General features: G+C 40.0%; 3 protein-coding genes across 6 annotated transcripts; all 3 read left to right on the top strand.

Annotated features, from left to right (window-relative positions):
• The first annotated feature begins 2,422 nt into the window (after window positions 1-2,422).
• On the top strand, window positions 2,423-3,965 carry LOC111223384 (ATPase inhibitor B, mitochondrial-like). Its single transcript, XM_022747497.1, has 3 exons — window positions 2,423-2,603; window positions 3,443-3,555; window positions 3,662-3,965. The coding sequence occupies exons 1-3, from the start codon at window positions 2,532-2,534 to the stop codon at window positions 3,801-3,803; spliced, it is 327 nt and encodes a 108-aa protein (XP_022603218.1). The 5' UTR covers window positions 2,423-2,531; the 3' UTR covers window positions 3,804-3,965.
• Window positions 3,966-4,452: 487 nt separating this feature from the next.
• Window positions 4,453-12,221, top strand: LOC111223070 (heterogeneous nuclear ribonucleoprotein R). 4 transcript variants are annotated; one of them, XM_022747088.1, is made up of 15 exons: window positions 4,456-4,609; window positions 5,314-5,474; window positions 5,558-5,676; window positions 5,788-5,895; window positions 6,004-6,117; window positions 6,308-6,484; window positions 6,649-6,784; window positions 6,937-7,142; window positions 7,238-7,387; window positions 7,486-7,607; window positions 7,698-8,236; window positions 10,267-10,327; window positions 11,293-11,353; window positions 11,656-11,802; window positions 12,111-12,221. In XM_022747088.1, the coding sequence occupies exons 2-12, from the start codon at window positions 5,318-5,320 to the stop codon at window positions 10,299-10,301; spliced, it is 1,863 nt and encodes a 620-aa protein (XP_022602809.1). In that variant the 5' UTR covers window positions 4,456-4,609; window positions 5,314-5,317; the 3' UTR covers window positions 10,302-10,327; window positions 11,293-11,353; window positions 11,656-11,802; window positions 12,111-12,221. The 4 variants fall into 4 exon arrangements, with proteins under 4 accessions (XP_022602807.1, XP_022602809.1, XP_022602806.1 ...); XM_022747086.1 differs by lacking the exons at window positions 10,267-10,327; window positions 11,293-11,353; window positions 11,656-11,802; window positions 12,111-12,221 and having other exon boundaries at window positions 4,453-4,501; window positions 7,698-9,105; XM_022747085.1 differs by lacking the exons at window positions 10,267-10,327; window positions 11,293-11,353; window positions 11,656-11,802; window positions 12,111-12,221 and having other exon boundaries at window positions 7,698-9,105.
• A 1,082-nt stretch (window positions 12,222-13,303) lies between these two features.
• On the top strand, window positions 13,304-17,572 carry dnajc8 (DnaJ heat shock protein family (Hsp40) member C8). Its single transcript, XM_022747695.1, has 9 exons — window positions 13,304-13,383; window positions 13,952-14,053; window positions 15,046-15,102; window positions 15,218-15,284; window positions 15,451-15,545; window positions 15,670-15,741; window positions 16,210-16,301; window positions 16,532-16,607; window positions 16,710-17,572. The coding sequence occupies exons 1-9, from the start codon at window positions 13,315-13,317 to the stop codon at window positions 16,827-16,829; spliced, it is 750 nt and encodes a 249-aa protein (XP_022603416.1). The 5' UTR covers window positions 13,304-13,314; the 3' UTR covers window positions 16,830-17,572.
• The last annotated feature ends 3,141 nt before the right edge of the window (window positions 17,573-20,713 follow it).

The following is a 20,713-nucleotide window of genomic DNA, read 5'->3' as shown; positions in this document are numbered from 1 at the left end:
TATTCATTGTTCTATATGAAACTCAATTTCCATCACCATTTAAAATGAAGTGAGAGCAGCACTTGCTGTCGTCAATTACAAGGGAAGAAGGAATTGTTTTGTATGGGTGTTATATGAATGGTAGCATATTCTTATTCCATATTCATTGCAACACATAGCAGATGCTCTCCATGTGTATGAGACCATACTGCCACCATTTGTTGCAAGAGTGTTACTACTTCGGTTGTACAGTTTCCTCTTACTAATTAGGAAAATTACACTCACCGAGCACTTTGTTAGGAACAACTCGGGTTCCACTCCAAGAACAGAAATCTGAAGCTGTAGTGGGTGCAGGTTCACCAAATCTGGGCAGTTGAAGACTGGAAAAATGTAGAATGCTCTGATGAATCTGGATTTCTGCTGAAGCACGCAGATGGTAGGGTCTGAGTTTCATGTCAACAGCATGAATCCATGCACCCAACCTGTCTTGTGTGAACAGTCCAGGCTGGTGGCGGGGTAATGGTATGGTGAATGTTTTCTTGGCACACTTTGGGCCCCTTAATACCAATCAATCATGGTTTGAATGCAACAGTCTGTCTGAGTGTTGTTGCTGACCATGCACATCCCTTTATTACCACAATTTACCATCTTCTAATGGGGCTTCCAGCATGATAATGCACAATGTCACCATGTTTTAAGAGCAAAGGGAAGCCCTAACTAGTATTAGTATGGTGTTCCTGATGAAGTGCTCAGTGAGTCTATTAATTGATGTCCAAAATGTATCCCTCTGTGTTCAAATCTAAACTTGAAAAGTAAATAACCTCCTTTTCTTCTGAGACAAACTGCACAAGCATTTCCTCATTGACCCAGTTCCTACTGTGTTGCACAAGCTCTAAAGTTGTGTTGTGTCTTCATATTTTCCATCTCTGTGTTTCCCCTCTACATATATACAGACCAAGGATGTTGCGTTACAGAATACAATGAGCCAACAAGTCTGCATTCTTTTCTTTTCATAGGAACTTCCGGCCTATCATGGTCATTGCTGAATTTAAACAGCTTGACAGGATGCAGCACATCATCACAGCAGCACCTGACCTATACTCATTGACCATCAACTCTGCTGGATGAAAAGGGGAATGTCAGCGATGATGATCTCATACGACACTGTGCAGGGATGAGCATTGTCTAGCAGGGAGGGCTCTTCATCAGTGGGACTCCATTATGACTCATCTGTTCTAGACACCCACCACCTCTCTTTACAGTGCAAAGCTTCCCTTTGTGCTGCTGAATGTGTCTCATCCAGCACTTGAGAGGTGAGCACTGGGTCTCATCCTTTTGAGTAATAGGTCCATAACATATTGATGTCAGATTAGCATACAGTCTGTAGACAGCATGAGCATAAAATTAATTAGACAGGCCCATGCAGATTTGTAGGAGCAATCAATAGATAAAAATGACTGAATGCAAAGGAGGAGGAAGGACAGGAATCTGTCTGTATTTTGTATTCCTGCAAAACTCATGTATCACTGCATCATACAGGTTCACAAGTCTGTGAAGGATTATGGGAGTTTGCATGTTTTCCCAATGTTTGCATGGTGCACCACTTATCTGACTTAGACTTGAGACCTGGCCAGAGTGAATTCCTTGTGTATCTGTGCATGCTGCAGGCTTCAGGCCTCCAGTGATCTTAGACAGGAACCATTGGTTGAACATGTGGATGAATTCATGAAATTCCATTCCCAAACAATTGCCGAGCTTTATGGAGTGTAAACTGAATGCAACTTTGCTTCCACGCAACTTGGTTCTGTTGGAATATAGAACCATCGAATTCACAAACTGTCTCCACAACATTGTATAGAGTACTCATTCTCTGTTTGGTAACATACAGGAGCAACAAGAAAAGTTTAATGACTGACTATAGCATGAAAATTGAGTAATGCTTTATTTTATGGGTCTGTGATTTCCTGACAATTTCCTAGAAGTTTCCTGGAATTAACTATGTTGTTTTGTGCTAATTATTTAGGAAATTGAGACAATGCACAATTAGCACAATTTAAACGAATTAATTATAATTTATTTCTTGTATAACCGACAGGGTCGTTTAGTCAGTGCACAGCACGTCAGCTAAACACATAAAAAAAATATGAAATATCTCATCAGGCAAACGACACATTCTATTTCCACTATAATTGGTATGAACTGACATATTTCTGTCAAGGAAACGTGGCTAATTTACACTACTGAAGATCAACTTGCGCACGAGATTCATACAGCACGTTCACGTGTTGACAAATGCTGCTTCATGAGCACAGCTGCAAATCACAAGTGCTCATCTTTCAGCGTTAAAACCCCTGAGAGAAGAGCCCACTGCGCACAAGCAGTGCAACTCTACCCCCCCTCACCACGTGGTGGCAGCAACAAGCCTACGTGTACTGGAGGTACTTTTCTCCACGCCCATGTGAGACGTTTAAATTTCCGCATTTTGAGCTCAGACCAGAGGAACTAAACTAAAGTTTACCTGTGCTGTTGCATATAGTAATTTACGAGTGACAATGTCGAGGTTTCTCCTGAGATTAAACCTACGGAGATGTGTCGCCTCTCAGATTAGAATGGCATCTGATCAGGTAAACTGTGGTGGGCTGGTGACAAGACGTTTTGACTGCTAGCATTAGCTCGCCAAAATCAGCAGCTTGATACTTGTTATCGGACGAAAGGCTAGGCTAGGCAAGGCTAACTAGCTACAGGGGCCACTGTTCGGCTTTATTGATGGTGGCTATTAAATAAAGATACATGCATCTTGAGGTTGCAGTATATTGCTTATGTCTCCACTGTAATGTTAAATGTGCAGCAGTCATCCATTCTGAACCAGAACAAGCTGCTAAATGAATGGATAGGTGCTCTCCTGGGGTTATGTAATGACGCAGATAATCAAATAAATGTACTTTTCCCCCTGAATACTTTATTGAATAATGCAGACAGAAGTATGCATAGACGATAACTCATATAATGTATTGGACAATATGTTCAGTAACACCTATTCTTTTGTCTTGGAGAAGAGATCGATTCAAGATTACATAATAGTTTTTCATATCAATTGATAAGTTTAGGCTCATATTAAAAGACATGGTATTTAACAAACAAAGAGGTTCAAGACAATCAACAGCTGTCTGAGCAGATAGAAACAATACCATGTATTCAGACAAATGGTTTACAAAAGCAACTAACAAAGACATGTCTGTACAAACTGGTGGATTACTAGCAGTTAAACAGCAAGTGCGATATTGATTCTATTTCAGATTTACAAATTGAGATTAAAGAAGAAACATATTAACTTGTTACTTGATTACAACTTGCACAATGGTAAGTCGACATCTTTTACTTTATTGACTTAGAAGAATGCGATAGGGTATTTTGAAATATGTACAACAAATGAAATATAATGTATTTCTTCTGCTTATTCCAGCTTGGTGAATTGGGCAAGGGAGCAGGCAAAGGTGGTGGTGGAGGAGGCTCTGTGAGGGAGGCAGGCGGTGCTTTTGGAAAGAAACAAGTAGCAGAGGAGGAGTGGTACTTCAGGTGAGATTGTTGTCATTGTGTTAGTAGTAATACCATTGAAGGCTCATGCTTGAATCACTGGTTGGCCAAAAGGTTTTACCCCAGTTTCTCCTCACTTTGTGTCCAGGCAAAAGGAGAAGGAGCAGATGGAGGCGCTGAGGAAGCATCATGCAGAGGAGATTGAGCACCACAAGAAGGAGATTGAGCGCCTACAGAAGGAGATTGACCGCCACAAGGGCAAAATCAGAAAGCTTAAACATGATGACTGAAGCAGGGAAGACTGTCATCATTCCTCCTCCTGAGAGTCCATCCATCTTATTACTTATCAGATATTGATTGATTTACTGCTGGTCAAGGCAGGTCCTGTATCAGACATCACACTGGCATCATGAATACTAAAAAAACAATAAAGTACTTAATTTTTCACATTCCATGAAAGCTTTTGAACATGTGTGACTCAATTTATACCCCTCTTGTTTTCTGTCAAAGAGTCAGTTGTCAATTGTGCTTTTAATAACTCTGTATGTTAGGGAAATTAGGCTGATCCTGTGTGTAGTATGTGTAGAAAGGTGGATTTCATTGGGTTTAAGTTGTGCCAGTCAAGGTTCAACCTCCGCGGTTGGATAGTTGATGGTGAAGCGCTCGTTTTGATTCACCGCGCTGCCCGCTGTCTGTCCGCGGTCCGCTCACATTGAATAGTAAACCACATAGCTGGGATTTAACAGTCTCCTCTAGCTTTGCTGGTATTAAATTAAAGCTTCTTTTGTGTCTTATGGAAACTAGGGGTGTATCTGAAACCTTTTTTACGCATTTGTTGGGCCATACGAGGAGGCTTGTTATGGCGTTTGAAAACAAGCGCACCCGCCCTATTGCGCGTTTTTTTATCCACATCTCGCGATGATTGCTGAGCGGTGGCGTTGTTCGGGCGAGCCGACGACGAGACCGTAGCTGTCTGGAAATCTGTCTTGTGGGTTAGACTGAAACGTATTCTTCATATTAGACATTTTTGTACGTCCGACAAGTTAATCGTTTCACATTTTAACACACACCACAGTTAGTTTACCGAATTAGACTGGTAAGTTGCGCTAACTATCTGTTTGCAGCTTGTACGGAGCGTGTGTGTTTGATTTGTGAAAGGTGTCTCTCTGCATGGCGAGGCCTTCGTATAAGCTCGTTAGCTAGTTAGCAAGCTAACCGATATCACCGAGCTCAACAACAGGAGCGATTTTAGGAGATTGTTTCGCCCAGAATATTGTTAAAAACATCTAACTGACTGGAAATCGCCCAGAAATAACTAGTGCATGTAAATGCAAAAATGAAACGTATCCACCTCGCCAGCTAGCAAGCTGCATGTGAAGGGGGCGGGACGGCGGCTGTCTTGTGGTTTCTTTAAGTGACCGGGTTGTGTTACCGTTCAATACCTGAATGTTTTCACGTAAACTTGAGTTACCAAGCAGCTTTTGTAACAAGCGCAATTCTACTATATCGGTCTTATCGTCTTCATCATTTCCTTGTATTATTATTTGAAACGACAATAATGGTTTTAAAGTCGCATAGACCATCAAGTAGTCAGGCAAGTTACTGTCAAGTCAGGTTACAATGTCCATTCAATAGAAAACATATTAGTCAGGTCAATAACAGGTTTATGAAGATTGGCTTTATTAAAACATGAATTCAGGTTGGGATTAAGAAATTGTAATATTTGTACCTGATCAAGAAAAATTGTCTAAAGATGAACCTTTACTGAATAAGTTGTTTTTCTTGGTTGCTATATTACAGGAGAATGGCTGCCGCTGAGGTGAACGGTAGTTCTGCCCCAGCAAAGGAGGAAGAAGAGCCAATGGATGTGTCAACAACACACACAGAGAACTACCAGACACTCATTGATGCTGGGCTGCCCCAGAAAGTGGCTGAAAGTCTAGACAACATCTTCCAGACAGGTGGGTGACAGTTATTCTGACTCCAGCAGTTAAAAGTGGCTACTCTGGCTGGGGCTGAACGTGATCATACCTTGTAACTTTAGGTTTGGTGGCGTATGTTGACCTGGACGAAAGGGCGATTGATGCATTGAGGGAGTTCAATGAGGAGGGAGCACTTACTGTGCTGCAGCAATTCAGAGAGAGCGATCTGTCCCACGTACAGGTAACCACATGGATGGATTACATTCTTTTTGTCTTACAGTAAAAGTTGTATGTTGATTGTTCATTGTTGCATGTAATACATCATTTGTTTGTTTGTTTGTTTTTTACGTAGAATAAAAGCGCTTTCCTTTGTGGAGTTATGAAGACCTACAGACAGAGAGAAAAACAAGGAAGTAAGGTACAAGAATCCACCAAGGGGCCAGATGAGGCGAAAATAAAGGTAAACAAAGTCATGTAGCTTTGTTGTAAAGAAGATTAGAATGAATGTCAGAAACATGTCTTTGTAATAGTGGAGCTTAGTTCATGTTATGTTTTTTTGTGTTTCCAGGCTTTGTTGGAGCGGACAGGATATACCCTGGATGTCACAACAGGGCAGAGAAAATATGGAGGTCCCCCACCTGAGGATGTTTTCAAAGGAACACAACCAGGGATTGGAACTGAGGTAGATAAAGTGATAGATAACTAGATATATACTGAAACCTGTCTGTCAGTGTTTTCAAGGCTCTGATATTTTAAATTGGGTGAAAGGTATAATGTCTTTGCTGCATTCATAAAGAATCCTAAATATCATGCTGTGAATTGTGCTTTACCAATTCTTACATTTGTCTCCCTGATTCTCTCTTCTTCATCAGGTGTTTGTTGGAAAAATCCCCAGAGATTTATATGAAGATGAGCTGGTCCCACTGTTTGAGTCTGCTGGTCCAATCTGGGACCTCAGGTTAATGATGGACCCTCTATCTGGGCAGAACAGAGGCTATGCCTTCATCACATACTGCAATAAGGACGATGCACAAAAGGCTGTGAAGCTTGTAAGTGGTATGGCAGGGTATTGGAAAAACAGTATCAATCTACAATACAACTGGACATTTTACAGGATTACTTGCAACATTTTTGAAGATAGTTCCTTTCTATAAGTTACTGTTAATTTACAATGTATTTTACACAGTTGTTGACCTTTCCATTTTATTTTCAGTGTGATAACCATGAAATTCGCCCTGGAAAGTACTTGGGAGTGTGTATATCTGTTGCAAACAATCGTCTGTTTGTTGGATCAATTCCAAAGAACAAGACAAGGGAAAGTATATTGGAAGACTTTGGAAAAGTTACAGGTCAGTTTCAAATGCACAGGAGGAGCTTGGTTTCAAAATGATCAAAAATAAATCGTCTACCATGAAGCATAATTTGCATGAAAACTGGTGGAACTGGGGCTTTAGTTTTTGCTTTTACATGGAACTAGAGATGTCATTGTTTTATCTTACAGAGGGTCTTCAAGAGGTGATATTGTACCACCAACCAGATGACAAGAAGAAGAACCGTGGCTTCTGTTTCTTGGAGTACGAGGACCACAAGTCCGCAGCACAGGCTCGCCGCCGCCTAATGAGCGGGAAGGTCAAGGTCTGGGGGAACCCAGTCACTGTGGAGTGGGCTGACCCTGTTGCTGAGCCAGACCCAGAGGTCATGGCCAAGGTTAGCAAGTCTTGCATCTTATTGTTTTGCACCTCAGAAGATCACAACCACACTCTCTATATTGTAACCCGTTTTTTTTTTTTTTTTCTACATAGGTGAAGGTCCTCTTTGTCAGGAAGCTGGCCACAGCGGTGACTGAAGAGCTTCTTGAAAAGACCTTCTCTCAGTTTGGAAAGCTGGAGCGAGTAAAGAAACTTAAAGACTATGCTTTTGTCCATTTTGAAGAAAGGGATGCTGCTGTAAAGGTGGGTTTTTTAGTATTTTAATAGTAGTATTTTTAGTATTAAGTATTAGTCTGTCTGTTTATGTGCATCATTATAATGGATTGTTATGTTTTGTTAAGGCGATGGATGAGATGAATGGGAAGGAACTGGGGGGAGAGGAAATTGAGATCGTTCTGGCAAAGCCCCCAGACAAGAAGAGAAAAGAGCGCCAAGCAGCTCGGCAGACCACCAGGAATGCAGGGTGAGTCAGACTGATAAAGACACGTGACTAGTCAACTGCCTGAGTCATTCTCAAATAAGGAATCATTAAATCCTATCCTCCCCTCTGCAGGTATGATGACTACTACTACTACCCACCACCACGCATGCCACCACCAGGCCGAGGTAGGGGTCGTGGTGGCCGAGGGGGCTATGCCTACCCACCAGATTACTATGGATATGAAGACTACTATGATGACTACTATGGCTACGACTATCATGACTACCGTGGTGGCTATGAAGACCCTTACTACGGCTACGAAGATGTGTACAGCATGAGGGGCCGTGGTACTCGTCCCAGTAGGGGAGGGCCTCCTCCACCTAGGGCTCGCGGAGCACCACCGGCACGAGGCCGGGGCGGCTACGCCCAAAGAGGGCCACCCCTTGGTGGTCCGAGGGGTGGCCGAGGAGGGCGGGGAGCCCCTTTCCAGCCGCAGAGGGGCCGTGGTCCTCGTGGGGCCAGGGGCAATCGTGGAGGAAATGTCGGCGGAAAGAGGAAGGCAGACGTGTTTAACCAGCCTGACTCCAAGCGCCGCCAGACCAACAACCAACAGAACTGGGGGTCCCAACCCATCGCCCAGCAGCCCCTGCAGCAAGGGGCCGACTATTCCGGTAACTATGGTTACAGTAATGACACCATGGAGTTTTCACAGGATTCTTATGGGCAGCAGTGGAAGTAGATGCACCAAAAGGTATTTGGCAAAGTGACAACAAAAAAAGAGAAAAACAATAAAAAAGAAAAAAACAGGAGATTGGCCACAATTTTTGATTGACTTTTTATTGTTCATCCCTCATGAAAAAAAGTCTGTATATATCTCAGAAAAAAATGGACAGACCCCAGAATTGGCTCGAGATGATTGGCTGGAAAGCCTTTTGGCTGAAGAAATGAACGTAACCGTTGTGGTGAATCAATTCTTACTCCTACGGTTACATTGGGACATTTGTCTTTAAAAAAAAAAAAAATACACAAAACACTTTTATTGTTACTTTTTGTTCCTGATTCTTTTAAAGCCAACAATGAACATTTACAAAAAAAAGTGGACATTCATTCTCAAAAGTCTGAGAGGACATTAAATAATGATATTGCCTTGCAGGAAGTTTTTGTCCATGCCCCTTTCCTCCCTTCTCGTTCTTGTACTCCCTTTATTTGTGGTTTCTCATAGTTGCATAGGGACTTGCTTGTAAATAAATGCATATGGTTAGAGCTTCAAACTTCATTTTTTGCAATGGTGGAGAAAAGAATCCACAGGAAGAAAGAAATCAAAGTTTTGTAATGTTCAAAGTGTATGCCTAGCATTTCTAGAGGTAGATAAATTGTGTTTTTTTAAAACTGATACCATAACTTCCTATGTTTTCTTTGAACTTGCCCAATAGAATTTGGTTTGGCTTACCTTAAGAGCCATAGCAGTTTGTTCTCTGATGTTCTTTGTATTTATAACTTTTACGTTTGTTCCGTTTCAATAAAACTCAGCTGAGCATCAGTCAATTGTCAGATACTCAAATTCAGTGTTGTCATTCAGTATTTGATTTGATTTCTACCTCAATTCTCACATTTGGATGAAGATCTTCTTTTCCAAGTCAAATTTTTTTTGCCTCAAAGGATAATCTCAAAAGGCTGAAATTGTGCAATCAGACAATGGGACAGGAGAACTTGAAAGGTGTTTGGAGGATGCAATGATTAAACAGGATTTTAACCCTTTATTTTTCAGTACATGTCACATCAGACTATAGTCATTTCCTGCACTCAGAATTTATACAGTGAATATTACAGCAATACCAACAACCATTAAAGGACCGAACAGTAAATTCGACTGTTTGCCATTGACCAAGATTGTGCCTTTCTTTCAAACAGTGTGGACAGGTAAACAGTGTATGCTTTAGTAAATGTTAGTTCACTAAATGTTGCTCTCTGCCCTTAATGAAGACAAGGAAAATGTCCAGTGATTTACATAGGTAATTTATCCCTGCTTATCAAACTAAATTGTTAGTATAAAAAAGTGTCAATGTGATATGGCCAAGCAGATTAAAGTATAGAAATGTGAAGAGATTTGATGATGCTAATTTCTATAGGATATATAGTAAGGCAGCCAAAGTAATGTAAAGGATATAAACATGCTTATTTTTCACATGTAAGCTCACTGTACTTTTTAGCTGTAACTGCACACATTTTTAACATAAGTGGTGTTTATTTAGGTAACTTTGACATCTACTGAAGCATATACTGTGAACACCTGTTCACATAAATTTGAAAGATTGAGGACAATCTTGGATATTGGTGAGATGTTACTCGCACTGGTATGGTCCTGATACTGATACCCCTACAACAGTTAGACCAACGGATTTGAATGGATTTGTATTTGTATGCTGAGTTGTCTCCAATTCTTTTTTTTTTCTTTTTTTTTCTTTTCTTTTTTTTATTTCCAAAATCAGCACAACATCTCATCTTTTCTCTCCTTTTGAAGACACCAAGGATCTGACCATCCAAAGGGTTAAAATTCTAAAAACGTTCCTTGTGCCATAGCAAGTGATCACCTGTCAGAATCTGTTTGCCATAGAAAAGTGTTTTTAGCATCTGCCTTTTGGTACCATGGTATCATTGTATTTTGTTTCATGTGTCTGTCCTCTTATTCCAACCTGCCTAGGTGGAGAAGCATTGAGAGCGGCACCAGTAGAATGAGGAACTCACCTGAACGGTACTCAAGGGTGAGCTAGCCTTGCACAGAGTACTGTCTCCTCTCCTGTAGCTAATTGTAATCACTGGAGAAACACTAGCCATAATTATACTTTGCTCTTTTTATTGTTTCCTTACTAATATACTGTGCTACGAATCAAGCTTTTAAATTTAGTAGGAGTGATATTTTTTTTCCAGGATATGAAGAATACAAGTCACTATAGTTGACTGAAGAATCATTGAAAATATTAAAATTAATTGCATTACCAGCATGTTTCTGGGATTTAGCAAACTCATGAAGAGTGCACATTTCCCTCACATAGTGGATAATTTCCGCCTTTAAGCCAAATGAAAAGTTATGCACAATTTTAAAAGCCAAATGGCTGCTGATATAGACTGGATTTATAAGCCAGAGGGCAAGCAGTCAAGGATTTGGTAAGCGATATAAACCTCAAAACCCTGCAAGCACCTGTTGTCCGTCTTGGCTTACTGCACCAAAATCACCTCAGCTGTCTGCACACACATTCTGTGAATGGGGGGTGGTGGGGGGGTGGACATTTCCTTTCCTAAGCCGCTAGAGGTAGCAGTTCAACACCAGCACTGCTCCTTTGTTCCTATATCCGATGCTGCATTTATTGGCCATTTTCAAAGCTGTAATGGTGTTAATCAATGGGTAGAAATTAACTAGGGGCACTGCTTTTAAAATGTATTCTTGTGGCAGTGGGGGTACTGAGTTAAATATTGGTAAAATTGGCTGATTTTGGAACAATGGATGTCTCAAATGTGATGTCTTTACCCTTTAACACCACAAGATGGCAGTAGGAGGGCCACATTATTAATATTGCACAGGTAAGACTGGGATATAGGGACCACAGTAGCTAATTGTATCATTTCACACACGTTTTGGTTTGCATTGAAGTGCCATCAATTGCTGGAGTGTCTTTAAACAGCTTCTCATATCAGAACTGTGTCTTTATATGTTGCCTCTTGTCACCAGGCAGTAAAGGAGCTGCCTCCATCCATGTGAATGAGTTCACACAAATGGAAGGGACTGATTGGTAAGATTGTTCATTATCTGAAATAATGCTCAGAAAGTATCAACATGTCTCTATTTTTCAGTTTTGTAATGTTTTAAAACATAATGTTTGATGTCTTAGTTGTCTCTTTATGACCTGTTTACTTCCCAGAGTAAGTTCAAGCATCAAGTCGCAAAAGTGACATATACATTTTTTTCAGTTAGAAATACTGCATCACAGTTATAGTTTATATACAGTCTACAGTGGGTTTAATGGTCATGCTGATGGTTAGAAACTGATTGACTAAGATTCATCATGTCCTTGTCCATGTGGCCCTTCTCTAGCTCAGTCAGGAGATGATTCCCCACAAGGTGCAAGCAAGACCAACCACAGGGATTCACTTCCCTCAGAATGATCTACTTTCACTTGAGGTCCAGCACCCACACGAACATGAGCCGGCTTCCCTGTTTACAGCTCAGCAGGCGGCAGAGGTGAGGAATAATTGTGGATTAGTGCAGCTACTCTGGTATCAGGGAACACTTTGGCTTGTAGTAATTGTATCGCCTCAGTCAACCTCTTGGTTTGAGAAATGTAAATGTTACAATAATATTTTTATTGATCAATGTTTCCATCTTTAGTCTGTTTATTACATGAAGATGGGAACAAAAGTTGTAACAACCAAAACTGATATTCATGCCATGGTGTGTAAAGATTGTGCCTTTACAGCAGTAATTATGCAATACATCAGTCTGGAGAAAAGCTTATATTCTAATGTTAAATGTTTTTTCACTTGCTGCAGAAGCGTAGGAGGATACAGCCGATAGACGTCCTGATCCAGAGCTCCATCCAGCAGACTGCTGCTTCCTTGTCCATCTAAAAGAATTACTACTGTAAAGAGAAATCATCTGTTTCTCTTGATTATTCAATACATTTTACTTCCCAAGTAAATATTTGTGTTCGTGTATGCATGTTTAGTGATATTTCATTTGCAGCATTTTAACATCCAACACGTTTACTTGTTCAGGTTCTGTTGTGAAGTCAGTCTGAATTTTGTGCGTTACTTTTGGAGCTTATAATGAAGTTCAGTATAGTAAATGATAAACAGCTTTCTCGTTGTGCATCTTCCAACAGCTTGGAAATGTGGGCGGGCATGTAAACAGAATTAGCGCCGACTCTGCCTCGCCCCTAGGTACACGGGGTGTAGACGGCTGGTCGTGATTGGAGATGCAGGAGTTGTACGCTTTTAACCTCGGGTTACGCTTTGACCTGGCTTTTAGAGGCCAACTCTGCTTCGGGACCTCAGAAGGCTAAAATTAATTTATAAGCTGCTAAGCAGCCTGCAATACAATGTAAGATGTCGTTAGGCACTGCTGCTGGCGCCACAGGGTTGTAGTTGTATGCCCTCGGTTGGTTTCCTCAGCGTGGTCTAAACGTTAAATGTGGCTCGTTAGACAAAAAAAAACGTTAACACGTCTAGTGGTCTGTCCTCCTAAGAACTGCAATCCGTATGCTCTGAAATACCGACACAGGTTGCAAGTGTAACCGAGTTAAAAGCACAATATTCTGCGGTTTTCTCCTCTCCATCAACATTTAAACACAAACCGAATCGAAGCGTAAGTTAATTCGTTCACTTCCTATCTTTTCAAAATAAAGCGGAAAGCGGTATTTTTATTTGGAAAAAAAATTAAAACTACGTCTCTTTTACAAATGATGTTTCACGCCCTTAGTTCTCAGTACAATTTGCAGTTTGTATTGTATCAGCTCTATGCGATCTAACTCAGTTTCACGTTATAGCCATTCTAACCTTACCCTTTTTATTAATCCCTGTTTAAATATTATTATTGAACGACGTAAATTATTTTTATATACGGACCCCATATTAATAAACCTAACATATTAGATCACTTTTGCATTGATCTTGGTCAGAGCTATTGAAGGCTCTGGTCTTGGTATGAATGTATGGTCATGTGACATTAGTACGTCATATGTAAACCAGGAGGAAGATGGCGGCCGCCGGAGGAGAGTCTTCTCAGATTGTATCGGATGAATTATTTCAAAACTTTTACACGGAGGTAGGATAAGGTTTATGTGAAAGAGTGTGTATTAAAAGTGTTGGATGCCCTTCGTAGATCGGCTGAGGTCTATTAGTCAGCGGGGTTTGTGTTTAGCGCCCACGAGGCCTTGCAGACATGGGCATCAGCTAACGATAAGATGCTAACGTTTATTGAGCACCTTCGTCTTTCTAATATTAGCAGGGCACTACCAAAGATCGTCTACGTGCTAAGTTTCACTCCCTTTTTAACCAGAAGTCACCTAACTAAACCACAGCTTGATAAATGTTAGTTCTTCTAAATACAGGCTCTGTTAGCTTCCTATCAAGCAGTTTTATCAGCTGCAGTGCAGTGTCCGCTCAGGCCAGTCATATCATATATTAAATACTTATTTGTCGAACAAATTAGGTCAGACGACCAGAAAAGATGCAGAGCCACCCTCATGTGTCATTGCCACATTGTGCCTGGATGTTTGCCATACTCATACATTATCAGAAGAAAATGAATGTTGAAAATATCAGGAGAGACGGCAGCTTCAGACCATTTGATTGTATTTTGAGGATGGTGACGGTGTTTGTCTTTTCTGCAGGTGAAGCAGATTGAGAAGAGAGACTCCGTGTTGACCTCCAAGCAGCAGATAGAGAGACTGCTCAGACCTGGCGCATCCTACTTTAATCTCAATCCCTTTGAGGTAAGTGTACAGATTAAGTAGTTTCATTTTTAATGTCACAGTACTGTGCAAAAGTTTAAGCCACTAAAAGTAATGTGAGGTTGCCCTCAAAAACAATGCCATGAATAGCTGTTATGTATCAGCAAATATAATACAAAGTGCAGTAAACAAAAACAAAAAAATACTAAATCAAATCAGAAGGTACACTTGCACACAGTTTTTCAAGATACCTAGCAGGTAGGTTATTTCAAGCATTTTTGGACCTTGACTCACAGTTCTGTCTCTTCATGTAATCCTAGACTGACTCCATGTAGATGAGATCAGGGCTCTGTTGGGGTCAGACATCTGTGGCAGGACTGTAGCTCTTTATGCTGAAGGAAGTTCTTTCTGACTCTGGCTATATGTTTAGGGTAATTGTCTCATGCTGCACAATGAATTTTGGGACCGATCACACACCTCCCTGATGGTATTGCCTGATGGATAAAAATCGAATTGTCTAAAATGCCTAAAACTTTCGCACATGTATTAATAATAATTACCTTAATAATTTAGTCAGTCAATAAATGTCAAAACTGTCAAACACGAACACAGTATGTCAAATGTCAAACACAGAATCTATACAGATAGATGCCAATCGTGAGTTACCAGAGCCCAAAGAGTGTGACCAACAAGCGATAACCCAAAGTATTGATTCATGACATGAGAGTGTTTTTGCTTACATAAAGTTGATGCAGTCTGTATTTCCCAGAATCAAAATCAGGGAACAAGGGAGGTACCCTACAGGTCAAAACAAAAAAGAATGACCTTGTGTTTTGACCTCTTGGGTGAATTTTATTACAATCAATAGGCTGACAAATGTGCTGGCATGAAGACTTCATCAGAGTGTGATAATGTTGACCACCATTAATCTGATAGATTTCAGCATATTACTCATCTTATACTGACACATCAGTTAAGGTAAATATTTAGATCTAATCTAACAACTACCACTAAAATGTCAATGTGATTTTCAGGTGCTGCAAATTGACCCAGATGCAACAGACGATGAACTGAAGAAAAGATTTCGGGCGGTAAGTGAAAGGGGGGAGAAAAAAAAAATTCAGTGGTCTTCTGTAGATGTAGTGATAGTGCTATGATTTGTTTTTTGTTTCTTAATTCCTAATCTTTGGTCTCTTAACTGTCCAGTTGTCCATTTTGGTCCATCCAGACAAAAATCAGGATGACCAAGACAGAGCACAGAAAGCCTTCGAGGGTAAATTCTTTACATCTACTGATTTACTTGTATCATGTTTGTGGTTTTGCAAGATGTTAACAAATACTGTGAAACAGTACACCCAGCTTCTGCCATGATGCATGCTGCCAGTATATGGTACCTAGTACAACTTTAATTTCACCTGAATTTTTCACTGTGTTTCTAGCTGTGGACAAGGCATACAAACTCCTACTGGACCCTGAACAGAAGAAGAGAGCCTTAGATGTGATCCATGCAGGAAAGGAATATATTGAGCATATGGTGAGTGTTGAACACATTGCCTTCCTTTTCACTCAAGTCATTTTGCTTCTGTGTTACTCAGCTTTCTCCCGTTTGATATTTATTTGGTAACATTTTATTTTTTGCCATTCTGTACTTTCAACAGGTAAAGGAGAAAAGGAAACAGTTGAAGAAAGAAGGGAAGTCATTGGATGTGGAGGAGGATGATCCTGAAGTGGTAAGTCAGTCATAAAAATACATACTGAGGCAGCGTTGAAAATAAAATAAAATCTGACCTAAATCAAGATAACATTGTAAGAGAGACAAACATATTCAACTGTACATATTAAACAGTTAAATATTTGAAAGTGATTTGAAAGTGATTAATAATTGTTGTCACCATTGGATACAGCTGTCAAAACATTGAGATTAAAGACGTCTTACTCAATGTGTCATGAAGTTAGCATTGTGTGGGGGTTTTTAAATTATAAAAACACACTTTAGACAATTTTGAGACAGGTTAATATCAAATATTTGGGTAATCTTTTATTTTACAGGTCCAGTATTTTGTAACTACTTTCCATAGTGATTTCCTATAACTCAGCTGGTATTTTGCTGTTAATTACTAGGACATTTATTACCAATATTTGTCATGCTTATGTCCAATACAATATATGGGTTCATAACTCAACTTGTCCCTTTCCAGTTCAAGCAAGCAGTGTACAAACAGACAATGAAGCTTTTTGCAGAACTTGAAATCAAGAGGAAGGAAAGGGAAGCAAAAGAAATGCATGAAAGGTAAATGACACAGTATATGCACAACCTGATTTTGCTCTATGATTCTTATAAAATAACCTGCCTTCAACCTCTCAATTTAAATTTCCATTACATGTTTGCCAACAATTGAAATGGTGATACTGATATCTGATCAAAATGTTAATCTTGTATTTCAACTTTAAAAGAAAACAACATATATTCATTCAGAATGTCATGGATTTCTAATCCTTTTTTTTCCTATTTATTTAAAGGAAAAGGGCAAGAGAGGAAGAAATTGAGGCAGCAGAGAAAGCAAAGCGAGAGAGAGAATGGCAGAAAAACTTTGAGGTGTGTTGCTCGCCTTACTGATTTCTTATTTATAAATAAAATCATGATGATCTTGCTTTTGGCTTTCTCAAATTACCACCATTTTTTAAACACATTTTTCAGGAAACAAGAGATGGGCGTGTGGACAGCTGGAGGAATTTTCAGGCCAAAGGCAAAAGCAAGGAGAAAAAGAATAGATCCTTCCTTAAGCCCCCAAAAGTCAAGATGGAACAGAGGGAATGATTGCTGTAAAATTGGACTTCACTAGATTAAAACCCCACTGTTATAAAAAAAACTCTGTTCTGTGTATCCTCACCTCGTCGTCTGCAGTTAGCTGTGTAGCCGTCATCAGGATACTTGTACAACAACTTCCTCATAGTTTTGTACTTGGTTTTCTAATGTACATATTTGTGATCTGGACCCTGGGATCATACCTGCCTCATGTAAGAAAGAGAAATAATGCATCTTCCATTTCTGTAATTGACGAGTTGATGTGGTTTGTCCTTATTTTTGCTTTTTGTTTATTTTTTAAAAACTAAATAAAGCTTGGTATTCACAAGCCTACCTTACTGTGGTCTACAAGGCTGAGCCTAAAATTTGTAAAATGATAGGTAAAGCTGAATTCAAGAGACTGTTATGTGAATAGGTAAAAGGTATTATTGTTTCTGATGATCTGGTTATTACAGATCACTTTACAAGCCAATACTCTAATGACCAGATTTACACAAAGTACTTTGAAATGTCATCGGAGCAGAACAGGAAAATATTTCTGAATCAGCTGCCTGTTCAGTTTTGCATTCTGTTTTGAATCAACAATGCAAGTTTTGAATGTAGTGTCTGGAAAACCCCCCGTTAGTTCTGCATGTTTTAAATCTATTCAGTAAATACTGTCAATAGGAAACACCAAACACTTGATTGGTGTTTGTTGCACATAATTTCCTGTTTGTTGTTTTGGGGAAACTGAATAAAATCATTTTACCTGCTTAGTTGCTGCTATGGATTTTAAATGATTCCACAAAGTGAAAATAGCTCAGGTGTGTGAACATTGGATGAAAAAAAAATAGTAACGAGTCCAAATATCAGTTAATCACCTTAATATTTAATAAAAATAGACAAATAAAAATTGTTCAAAGTTTGATACACTGCACAATGTGTGAATTGTAAAAGAATCAAGAATAAGCACTATGGCCTTTCCTAAAGCAATACAATTTCTAAGGACAATAAAAGTAATTTAATGAGTTTACCTGTCCCAAGGACAATGTGTCTTATTTTCAACTCAAATCATCTTTCTTCCATGAGCCCCTTTCTCGTTAAGTCTCTTAAGTAAAAGGATCATTTCATCAGATTGTGATCTGATTGTCCTTAAATGTTGGGTCTCACATGACTTTACACTGATCAGCTCCAGCTGCAGCAGGAGCAGCAGCAGGCGATCCATTAGTGCCTCCCATCAGTCCGTCCAGACTGAGGCCCTGGAAGGCTCCGAAAAAGGAATCGTCCTTTGCTGAAGCCGGTTTTCTGGCTGTGGTGGTCTGCTGCAGGTTGAAGAGAGGGTGAAGAATGTTGAGTTTGGATACTGCTAAATAAAAATCTTAATTTCTACTTTAACTTTACTGTTCACCTACCCTTGGGAGGCAGTGGTGGCTCCTGAAGTGAGTTCTAACATTCTTCTCAGTGTTCTTCTTGGCCAGTGTGGCTTGTTGTCGTTTCCTTTGGCAAACAGCACAGGGCAACATTACACATGGCACATGGGCAAGCAGCTTATTCATGTGAGGAACAGCCTTATCCTCATTAAGCCTAGTCTGCCTGGCTAAGAGTCTCAGCTCAATAACAAGACAGTAACTGAAAACTTTTAATTCCTAAATGAGTTGTCACATTGTTGAAAAAGTAGTGCAACAATTCTGATTCACAGAAAAAAAAATCTCAACTAATTATTGCATGTTTAATTGGAAAGAAAATATCACCATAACAGTTAAAAACACTAGTTTCATAGCCAATAATATCCATTCTAATTTATGAATGGATATGTTTTGAAAATGGATCCATTGAGCCACCGTACCTTTCTCTCTTCAGTTCAGCCTGGTACACTCTGAGCCAGGAGTCGGGGACTTTCTGGTTGTTGCAGGGAAGGCTTCTCCTCCTACTGACGCTCTTCCTGCGTGTGAAGCTGCTCCTGCGGACAGACTGGCTCCTCTTGGCCCCTCTGTTGTTGGAGGTGTTTTTCCCCGACACACAGCTGGTGAACTGCTTCAGGGGAGCACCCAGCGACATGAGGGAATCCATTTTCTGACTTCGTCTTGTGTTGTTTGTCGGTTTATCTGGCAAGTGTCAGTGTTGTTGCTCTTTTAATTTACACCAGGAAGGAGGCTTTTATCTGTAAATACAAAAGAATAATTATGCCAACCAAGAATAATATCAGCTTCCAGCAACTTCCATTTAAAAACTTGAATAAAGAAAAGGCACCTCTTCCACTTAAATTTACAGTTCGAGCATCGTAAGTCAACTTATAAGTCTTCTACACAGTTCTGTTCCTGTTTTCTAATGTTTTCATTTTCAAAGTGCAAATGAACAAAATATACCGTACATGTGTTAAAGAAACGACGAGACTCACCTCACCAGTATCTCCTGTAGACTCAATCAGCTGTTAGTATCATTTGTCAAAGCTGCAAAGCGTAAAGTTAATGCGTGGAATTACATCCAGTCCCTCAGTTTGTGCGCTCCTCTACTCTGTGACTGTCTGCTCTTATGGGGATTTGACTGATGACCTCCCTGGTCCTCAAACAGGATTAGCTGCAGACGCAACAGTTGTTTATCTCATTAACAACAGAGCGACTCCAAAAAACCTGCTCAGGAAAACACCTGCTTGTTGACATTTGACCACTGAAATAGCTCATATCAGGTCATCCTGTTTACAACTGGGGGATTGGACATAAAAATGGGTGAGCTGTAGTAAGTTTGCAAGTCGCATTCTCAATTTCAGTAGCAAGCACCTGTATAGTTTAAGTTTCGGTAACAACTGACGAGATAATTTGGTGATAAAGGGTCGGAGGAGGCCAGACAGATGGACAGCATGGACAGGCCGAAAGGTGGAAGGTAAGGCTTTTGTGACGCAGAGGATTTCTTCCCCCCCCCCCCAAGCCAAGAATGGAGCTTCATTGACTGGAAACATTAAGCACCTGAGTCACAAAGCTGAATGACTCATTTCATTCATTGTTTCATTCACTCAGTGAACTCAGAACTGAATCCAGGTCTGGAGAGAAATAACTCTCAGTCCGTCCACAAACAAGTCACTTGGCTATGATGTTTCAAATTGTTGACATAACTATCTTCAACTATGTATCTACAAATTTACAAAATGAACAGAGCACTGGCTTCAAGTTCAGGCATCTTCAGTCTAACAGCAGTGTCATCATATTACTTGGTATTCATAATCTTACATTTCTTTTACACTTTGATTTCTACTTCACTGACCAACAGCCACGGTGGGATCAAAGCTAAAGCAGAATGATCCAGTAACATACAGTTCAAAAGTGAAGGGAAAAAGAATGCGAACAGTGAGTGAGGTTAATATAGCAAAAGTAGATGAGCAGGTTACCGACAGATGGGGAAGTGTGTGTGTCGAAGCCTTGAAACACCTGTTGCAGCGGATCTCGCGTTTCCCTCTCTTCCTGCGTGACAGGGTAACAGCTGAGCTGAGGTTCTGGAAGGAAATGAAGGAGCGGTTAGTTTTAAACAGAAATTAACTCGATTGAAGGATAATAGTAAGCATACATGTGACTGCCAAGAGCACTTACCTAGGGTCAAGTGTAGTTTTATTTTGGAAAGGTCAACATGAGCTCCAGGGTCCCTGCAAGCTTTGCACTAAAAACTGGTAAATGAAAGATTCTTTGAGCCACTTGCAGCACAAGAAACTGGGTTGAAGGTCTAAGGTTTAAGTCCTGCAATCCAACTCTGAAAACAAAATAAGTATCTAGTTGTCTGAGAAAATTATCTAACGAGGAATGGCAACCTTTAAAGATTAATTTACATATACATTTTTTGAGCATAATACACATTAATGTTCTATTTATATACAGTATATCCCTTTAAACAAGAAGCACTTAGTTTTACCCTTTGTCCACATTCGCATT

This window comes from Seriola dumerili, unplaced genomic scaffold (genome assembly GCF_002260705.1).
Source record: "Seriola dumerili isolate Sdu_G_001 unplaced genomic scaffold, Sdu_1.0 BDQW01000110.1, whole genome shotgun sequence".
Lineage (NCBI taxonomy): Eukaryota > Metazoa > Chordata > Actinopteri > Carangiformes > Carangidae > Seriola > Seriola dumerili.
This window is presented reverse-complemented; position numbering and strand designations above follow the sequence as displayed.

Excerpts from the sequence above, each read along its gene's own strand:
- LOC111223070 (XM_022747086.1), top strand. The coding sequence starts at position 5,318 with ATGGCTGCCGCTGAGGTGAACGGTAGTTCTGCCCCAGCAAAGGAGGAA. Across the intron at positions 6,785-6,936 it reads AGACTTTGGAAAAGTTACAG|AGGGTCTTCAAGAGGTGATA; the intron begins GTCAGTTTCAAA and ends TTTATCTTACAG. Across the intron at positions 7,608-7,697 it reads CAGACCACCAGGAATGCAGG|GTATGATGACTACTACTACT; the intron begins GTGAGTCAGACT and ends TCCCCTCTGCAG.
- dnajc8 (XM_022747695.1), top strand. The coding sequence starts at position 13,315 with ATGGCGGCCGCCGGAGGAGAGTCTTCTCAGATTGTATCGGATGAATTA. Across the intron at positions 15,546-15,669 it reads AGGAATATATTGAGCATATG|GTAAAGGAGAAAAGGAAACA; the intron begins GTGAGTGTTGAA and ends TACTTTCAACAG. Across the intron at positions 16,302-16,531 it reads GCAAAAGAAATGCATGAAAG|GAAAAGGGCAAGAGAGGAAG; the intron begins GTAAATGACACA and ends ATTTATTTAAAG.
- LOC111223384 (XM_022747497.1), top strand. The coding sequence starts at position 2,532 with ATGTCGAGGTTTCTCCTGAGATTAAACCTACGGAGATGTGTCGCCTCT. Across the intron at positions 2,604-3,442 it reads TTAGAATGGCATCTGATCAG|CTTGGTGAATTGGGCAAGGG; the intron begins GTAAACTGTGGT and ends TGCTTATTCCAG. Across the intron at positions 3,556-3,661 it reads GAGGAGGAGTGGTACTTCAG|GCAAAAGGAGAAGGAGCAGA; the intron begins GTGAGATTGTTG and ends CTTTGTGTCCAG.